Raw genomic sequence first — 8,956 nt, 5'->3', positions numbered from 1 at the left:
GATATTATGCAAGGAATGTGGTCCAAAGCTACTAAGTTATTGTCTACTGATGGTGCAATTGCTCCAGCTCCAGGATACAGTTCAGGATCTCATAATGTTCTTAGTACAAGCAAAACTGGTTTTCATGCTGTGAAGCAGACAAGAAATGCATAGTTCATTTGTGATTTCCAAACTTTTCCTCTCTCAAGTTATGTGGCCACACAGTTACTACTGCAGAGGTAAATGGAACACTTCTATCTTTTATGCTTAATTTTAAAGCTATGGGAAGGCACAATATTACTAGACTAGCAATTGCTGATCTGCCAAAGGGTAGCAGTAAAAAAGGAAACGCTGCTCCTAGAAAAAGGGTAGCTTCACAACCTACTTAGAGTATTATCAACCCATTCTGTCATTCACAAATGCTTTCGATTGTTTGAGCATGGTGACACTGACACCAACATGTTTTTAGAGAGGTATATTACATGTACATAAAATGTACACTTATAATTATTGGTTTTCATAACAAATTGAAAAACAATCCATCATTTATGGATGGCCATGCTAACAAGAGGGTGGATGCACTAATATTGATATTGCTGAAATTTGAAGAAAACCAGTTTTTTGAGTGACAGACAAAGGAATTAAGGGTGCTGCACCACCGCCCACGCAAATTTTTTAATCTGTTGCTAAGGGAGCTGTTTCTCCCAAAATACTTTACCAATCATAATGAAACCAGTACTAGTTACAAGACAGTAACTAAATAAGTTAGTAAGCTACCTTGGAGCCTTTAACTCATAATAGCTATGGCATCAAGAGCTAAAATACTAAAGATTTTTCAAAAGCGAAAAACTCCTCTTACTTTCGATTTGAATAACCAGATTTCTAGGTGAAGGCAGTTTTTAACCAAAAAAATTGATTAACATAGAGATATTTCTCCTTTTCTACTAGTAATGCCACTTAGTTTGATTTTCATATTGCTCAACACCACATTTTCCTATATTAGCCCTGTTTAATTGAAATTATCTCTATGTTACTGTATGTGTAATCATGTAAAGAGGCTATATTGTAAATTTGGTCTGATTCTGATCACTACAGGCAAAGTTTTTCGAAAGTTTGCATTTTTCTGGCATAAAACACCAATTTCAAAATCTAAACTTCATTTTACAGCTTTATATATTTCCAGTCCCTTTCTTAAAGGTTTTTCATTAAAATAAAACCCATTTTTAGAGGAGCATAAAGAACCTAATAAGATTCTTATATGGGACACTTGTATGGCTTAAGCATTCCTGCATAAAATAATTGTTGCTATAGGCAGCACCCTTAACGTGGAAACCAAATAGAAGGCATCGTGAAGAACTAAAACGACATGATAAAGCAAAAGAAATAAAAGAATATGATACTGAAGTAATATGTTACATTAATATAATATGTTATACATCTAGTTATGATTGCAATTATAATTTATTTATAGGAAGTAAATGATAGTCAGTGGAAGTGTAAAAGTCAAACTAAAGCTGATTTATTTTACACTCTTACTCTTTTGAGGAAGCACTGTACTAGTCAGTCATGTCACATGAAGTGTGCTGAATGTGCTGGTTTGTGTCGCCACATATTTGAATGCTCCTGCTATGATTATGCAAATGGTCATATTTGCAAACATTTACATGGACTACAAATTAAACTAATAAATTCAGAAGGTATAAAACATTTTTGTGTCTTGTTTACATGTGCTGTATAGTACCTGGTACTAGTGAAGCAGAGAGTATAACAGTAAACTATGACAGTGCAATGGAGAGCACTAACATTGCAATCCATGATCCCGTTTCTATTCCATCAGGTTAAATACCTTAGTTTGATTATATTACATCAAAGGAATAGGTTCATCTGTGAAAGTAACAGAGTGTAAAACAATGATTACCGAACTTAGTGCCATGTTTAGTGAATCAAATGCTGACAATATTGCACCAGTTGTAGAACGAATTCACACACTACTGTAGAATGCTCTAAAAACAGCTCAAGCTGTAGAAAACTGTACTACACTTGGTGATACTAGTGACAACATGATAGTGGAAGAGTTTGAAATTAGAAGATCAATTTGTCCGGATCAGTGTTTGGAAAAGCAGCCTCAGTTTCACAGAACTACTAGGCCTAAACATCGCACTTCTAAGCATATATTAAAGTGAGCTTGATTATTTTGATATAAATACTTATTCCCAATAAACATAGGAAAGCTGATGCTTCGAGACGACTAGACATTATCAAATCGCTAGAACAAAATGAAGCAATAGAATATTTAATGGTATATATTTGTGTTTTAGCAACAATCAAATTTTTACACTATATAGACACTGCTGGATACAGATGACAATGGGGAAAATGTCAATGCAGATCATACCTCTAACCTTCCAATTTACTGTACATGCAGAAAGACAGATGATGGATCACTGATGGTACAATGTGCAAGATGTTCAGAATGGTTTCATTTGCATTGCTTGACTATCAGTGAAGAAGAACTTCCTGATGGTGACTGGATTTGTAATTCATGTATGTAGCTTTTTGAATAATAATACTATTGAAAATAATAATACTATTGAAAATAATAATACTATTGAAAATAATGACTTGGGTGGCTACACCCACACTTCCTCAGGAGTCAGGACCGCGCCCATGATAAATGACGCCCAACCGGAAGGATCGGCATTCCTGCACATACCGCGATTCCTTCTTTGTATAAACCCCAGGCCTTTCAATGAAGTAGCAAAATATATGGCCATACTCTTTTTCAGGCAACTTGGTCATGTCATCTATAAAATTAGCATCAAGGGCAAGGCTGTATGGATCATCCTCTATGCCAAGATCTAGCAGTTGCAGCTTCTCTAAGTATCTCTTCTGTGCTACAGCATCTAACTTCTTGTAGTACTCACTCATTGCTCTTACACGTACTGCTGCAGTACATCGTGCTTTGCTAGCTTTCCCACCAGTAGGCGTGGTAAATGAACTTCCTGTAGACAAGCTCATTTATTATTCATGAGCAAACAAGCACCCACCCATGTGAGAGGAATGTCTATACACAGTATTGTAACAGTGGGAGGACTGTTAACCACAATAGGTAGCACTGTTAACCACAATAGCTAGCACTGCTAACCACAATAGCTAGCACTGTTAACCACAATAATTTAGCACACACCTGCATGTTACAAGTGTTTATTCAGCACCAGGGCAGTTATAGGTCTTAAATTTAAAATGCATTTGCCCAAATTGCCCAATCAATAGTTAAAGGTATAATTAATTAATTAGATATATGAATAATTAATTAATTATGTGAATAATTAATTAAGTGCCCTAGTAGCTGGAGAAGGCTAGATACGCCTATGATAGCAAGGCTGCAAAAGTCGTAGCAGCCATTTTGAAGTGGGGTGAATCCTACTTAGTAATGCTACCGCGTTACTAATATTAATTATATATGGCTAAATTTGTTTCGTGTGCTTTGTGTGCGAAAAAAACTCTGACTTATCTCAGCCCCACCAATCTTTTCAGGCTAGCGACGCCCCTGACATTACAGTACATTAAAGCAAGTTTACAACAAAATTACTTTTAGTAGCAGTCCTTTAAAATCTAGTGCAACATTGGTCAGTCACATCAAGAATGATGAGAACGAAAGTAAAGATGCTAAAGAAGTTGCTATAAGTGTGTTACTCATGTGTGCTTGTGTAATGAGTGCATGTCAATCTTTTTCTTGGCCCATCCCCATGACAAAGCAAAAACTAAACTGCATACACGCTGCATAAATGCATTTTCATTGTAATAACAATTGTATTAATTACAATGAAATAAAGAACAGGTTGCACTGCAATACTATAGTCATATGCAACATAACTTTATTGTCTTGCAAATGTACAATGTGAACTTTTTGCCCTCTACTCTATTTATTAATATAAACTTTACCTCATAATGTAGTGTAAAATTCCTTGACTTTCCAAGACTACACAAAAACAACAATAAAAATTATTTGGATTGAGTTTTGAAAATGTACTTTTTAAGAACAGCTTCGAGGCAGTCAAAAGTAACAGTTGACAGCATCTGTGTCTCTCCTCTTAAAAAGGAAGACGAACCGTGCAACTCTTTGAATAAATCCACGTCACATTCAATTGGTCGAAGGTCATTTATAAGACGTCCATCACACCTGCATGAAACATCACTTTGCAATACTTTCATACAGTGAATCAAACTAACCTAAATCTATTGTGCATTACAAGATGATTCATTGCTTTTTTAACTGTTGGCCAAAAGGCTAGGTCAGCATAGCTGTTATCATTGGGCAATTCACTTCTTACATGGGCCTTTGCTTTATCAAGCAATGAAAATAGTTCTTTATCTCGACTAAGCTAAGAGAAAGAAAAGTGAGGAAATTTGTTCATTTTACTTATTACTTTCTTGTGAGAGGTGTTACGTAATATTTTTAATATTGGATTGTAGCAAAATCTAAAAAAATACCACATCATTTGAAGGTCATGTATTGGGCCTAAGTATAATCATCTTATGAATAATTAAATTAGATCATAACAAACTCTAAAAAGAAAAAATAATTCAAATTTCACATCATGGAAAGGTGATTGTATGGTGATGTATTTGGCCTAATTATAATTATCTCATGAATAATTAATACACCTTTATCTTTCAAAGGAACAACAAAGAAAAATGATACATGTTAACTGAAAGGTGTGACAAAGTTTAAAATTGTTGAACTTAGCCAATTATGGTGGCAGTTGTAACCACAGTAAAAGTATTATTACAGAGAATAAAGTGTTAAGAAAAGAGAATGTGATTTTACAGATTCCGAGAACGTAGACTAGACACACAGAAGTAACTAAACAAAAACCACACACATATAAAAAATTAACAAAAAAACCACAAAGTCAAGAAGACTGTCTAAACTAACATTGTGTTCACACAAAATAATAATTGAGAATAATCTATAGTACTGAGAGCACACATTATTAATAATAACATACTCAAAGTTAAACTGTCTACTCTCAACATTCCTTCTCAGTTTTATTGTTTATATAGTTGGTAAATTGCACACATTGATCTCAGCTTGATAAATTCCTCTTGCTTCAGTCCCATAGTAAAGGTATCTGCAATCACGTTACCAGTTCAACGAAACCTGAGTTTGATCATGTTATTACAGACCTGATCTAGGACATAAAGGTATCTTTTACCAAAAAGTTTTGCAAGACCATGAAACTGAGGATTACGAGCCACAGCCTGGTTGTCTTTAAAATGACGGTGGGTTCAGATGTATCTAGCTTCATATCCAGACTGAGTTGTCTCATTCACACTGCCTCTTGAGCAGCACTGGCTATGGCTGTCAACTCTGCCTCTGCCATGGACAGAACTACACATATTCGCTTGTTGGACCTTCAACTTACAGCTGAACCAGATATCTGGAAAAATATCCTGAAGCTGACTTAAAATTGTTACATTCTTCATCCAAGTCTGAACCAGAATAGTTATAGATCTTGGTGAAGCCTCTTTTCCAATATACTAAACCATAGTGACTAGTCCCTTTTTTATAATAAGGAAAGATGCGTTTTACAACAATCCACTGCTACTGAGTTGGGTTAGAAGTAATTCGAGCTACCTAACTCACAGCAAATGTAATATCCGGACGTGTTTCTGTTGCAAGGTATAGTAAACTAAAATACTCACTCTCCTCTGTTCCTAGCATTAATTTGGTATTGTCAGCAGCAGGTGTACTAAGTCTAATAGGTTTAGTATCACTCTAGCCAAATTTCTCCAATAGGTTCTCAGTAAAACGAGGTTGTCCAATTCAGATGATCCCTTCCTCTGGGTCATGGACAACTTTTACTTGAAGAAAGTGATTCATTCCCCCACATTCTTCATCTTAAACTTATCGGAGAGAGCTTCCTTAATACTGGACATTGTCTCATTGCTTCTTCCTGCTAAATTGATGTCATTAACATAGGCACCAATAATGAAGAATTTCCTTCTCAAGCCGGTGTGTAGATACAGGATCATTCGTAGATTGATAAAAACTCATTGCTGTTATTAAAATGTGGCATTCCAGCATCGGTGTGATTGTTTCAGCTCACAAATGCTTCAGCCTACAGAATAGCTCTTCCTTGCCTTGCATCACAAACCCTTTGGGCTGCTTCATATCAACTTCTTTATACAAAATTTCCCATTAAAGAATGATGCAGTGACATTGATCCGGTGTACAGTGCAGTGCAAAAAAATGCTAAGTAGTGCACAGTAGTATGCAGGTACCTTGCAGGTAGTAATTTTACTTTGCTACTCTTCACTGTGCTACACCCAGGAAAAGTACGGCGATATTGCCCAGTCACATATTCTGTAGTAGCAAGCGCACACATGCTTAAAAGGCTCTTAAAGGACTTGAAGATGCTTCTCTTGGCTGTCCGTGCCACCAAAATTTATCTGTACTGCTGCTCACTGCTATTAGAAGCCTGTTTAGGAGGTTCTTCATTCGATTTTACCATCAAGCTTCTGTCCTGCTGCTGACCACGTGCACTACTACTACTGGTAAGTTGTCACATGCACAACAAAGGAGTAGTAACTACCTAGTACCTACACAAAAGTACAATAGCTACTTAGTTTTTTATTCACACTGTACTGTAACTTGAAACCATGTTGAGCAGCTGGAACAATTAGAGTACGTACAGACTCAAATCTGATTACTGGACTGAATGTTTCATTGTAATCATAACCATGCTGTTGTAAAAAGCTTTGGGCTACAAGTCAAGCTTTGATTGTACAAAAGTTCCATTCGCTCAGAGTTTCTTCTTAAAAACAAACAACTATTCTTCCTTCTGATAGGCTGACTAAGTCCCAGACATCATTACCATAGATAGAATCCATTTTACACTTTATAGCATGTTTCCACTTCTCCTTTGATCCACTCAAGGCTTCATCTACTGTAGCTGGTTCGGTAGTTAGAGTATGAGCCCAGAACCATATTTGCGAGGATGAGGTCTTTGTCTGGTTGACCTTCTTATCTCCTGTTCTATTGGTAAATTGTCAGCTATTGATTTGGCTTGATCTAAATGTTCTCGTTTCCAGTGATACCAGTGCTTTATCAGCTTTCTCAATCCCTCTTGTAAACTCACTAAATATAACATCACAGCTATATGCCACTCTTAATTTGACAGGATCATACAGATGATATCCCTTTGTTCCAATTCCATATGCTAGCAGAACACACTTTCTGTCTTTGCATTGAGTTTATCCTTATAATCCTTGGGAATATGAACGTAAGCTGTATATTCAAATGTATGTAAGTGAGTCACATCTGGCTTCTCTCCTGTCCAGGCTTCATAAGGAATCATACCACTGACGGCAGTGGTTAAACTACAGTTTTGTAATGATAGTAATAAAATTAATTATGGTAGTAGTAATAGTAATAATGAGAGGAAAGAGAAATTACAGAAAATAATAGTCAAATTACTTTGCAACAAATGTAGTTAAGGATCAAAGTACTGTGTCAGTATCCTTCGAACTCTCTTGCCTTCTGTTTCATTACTGAAGCTGTTTCACCTGCTGGAACTTGTGGGTGGTTGAAATGTATTATCATAATGTATCACTTTTCAAACATTATCCTCACAAATTGATTCATGATTCTGTTCACAATAATTGTGCAACGCAAAATAAGCATAAATAACATAAAGAAATTGTTGAATATGCATGTCCATAGTACATTTCAGTACTCCAAATCGAGCCTTGAGCCTCCCAAAGGAACATTCAATGACATTACGGGCAGAGCATATTTGATACCAAAAATACTGCGCTTGAGGCAAGGATCCACCATTGACATATTCTTTCATTAAATGCGGTAACAATGGGTATGCGGGATTACCTAACAAGAAAACAGGTAAGGAATCTGATTCTTTTAGAATACATCTGGGACAACGTGGTTTTTAACATATAATTTAAACAAAAGTCAGCAAAAATTTTTGTGTCATGAACACTACCTGGCCATTTGATGACAACGTTAAGAAAACAATATTTGAAACCAAAACAAGCTTGTACATTAAGGGAGCATTGACTTTTTCTGTTAATGTAATCAGTGGAGTTAATGGTAGGTGCTCTAATATCTATGAGATTTCCATCAATGGCACCAATACACTGAGGTGCCTCATATCTGCTGTAAAAATTCTCAACTTCCTCCATCACTTCTTCAGTAGTAGGCAATCAAATGTATTTAGGACCTAAATTCACTGCCAGTACATAACACATACAGCGAACTATAGTTGACACAGTACAGAGCCCAATATTAAAAGCATTGGCAGACTTACTTAGTCTTCCCTCATCAGACATGTAATAGATAGTCACTGCTACCTGCTTTTCCACTGAAATTGGATTTCTGATATTAGTTGCATTCTTTTTTATGAATGGGTGGAGTTCATTACAGAGCTTATAAAAGCTGTCCTTTACCATTCTAAATTTGTCCTTTCAATTCTTGTCAACTACCACGTCATTAACAAAATTAATCCAACAGTCATCAGTTCCTCAAGGCTTTACACAGTACAATAAAACTGCTTCTTTCTACGTTCATAGATTTGTCCCGAACTTCTTCCGACAACACTGTACATCCTCTGCTGCATCTTAAAGAAAGTGGCAGATACCGTAAAAGCAGTTATTTTCGCGATGAACAAAATTTAGCGACTAGCTTTATTAGTGAAATTAAAATCATCTAATTATAAGTAATACGGTATTTTAATCAAGTAAAATTTTCTTTATACACATGTTGTTTGAATGAAGGAAGATGGCCACAGGGATCATGAAGTATTTCAAACCAGAGTCTAACTCGGATTTTCCAGATCCTAACGGCTCTTTGTCCATGGATATTCCATCAAAAGCTATTGCTGCTGCTAATAGTGAGCTACAAGAACTTAGAGAAACTTATTCTACAACAAGGAAACGACGCGGCTCTTATAACACT

The 8,956-nt window shown here is 35.9% G+C and overlaps 1 protein-coding gene across 2 annotated transcripts; it reads left to right on the top strand.

Moving 5' to 3' along the window:
- The first annotated feature begins 1,481 nt into the window (after positions 1-1,481).
- LOC109587369 (histone demethylase JHD2-like) lies at positions 1,482-2,539 on the top strand. 2 transcript variants are annotated; one of them, XR_002187552.1, is made up of 5 exons: positions 1,482-1,676; positions 1,718-1,816; positions 1,858-2,158; positions 2,206-2,278; positions 2,325-2,539. XR_002187552.1 is itself a non-coding variant. In XM_020003609.1 (4 exons), exons 2-4 carry the CDS (start codon positions 2,040-2,042, stop codon positions 2,529-2,531), a joined length of 399 nt encoding a protein of 132 aa, XP_019859168.1. In that variant the 5' UTR covers positions 1,482-1,676; positions 1,718-2,039; the 3' UTR covers positions 2,532-2,539. The 2 variants fall into 2 exon arrangements, 1 of the variants encoding a protein (XP_019859168.1); XM_020003609.1 differs by having other exon boundaries at positions 1,718-2,158.
- The last annotated feature ends 6,417 nt before the right edge of the window (positions 2,540-8,956 follow it).

The sequence above is a fragment of the Amphimedon queenslandica genome, unplaced genomic scaffold (genome assembly GCF_000090795.2).
Source record: "Amphimedon queenslandica unplaced genomic scaffold, v1.1 AMPQUscaffold_12597, whole genome shotgun sequence".
Taxonomy (NCBI): Eukaryota; Metazoa; Porifera; class Demospongiae; order Haplosclerida; family Niphatidae; genus Amphimedon; species Amphimedon queenslandica.
This window is presented reverse-complemented; position numbering and strand designations above follow the sequence as displayed.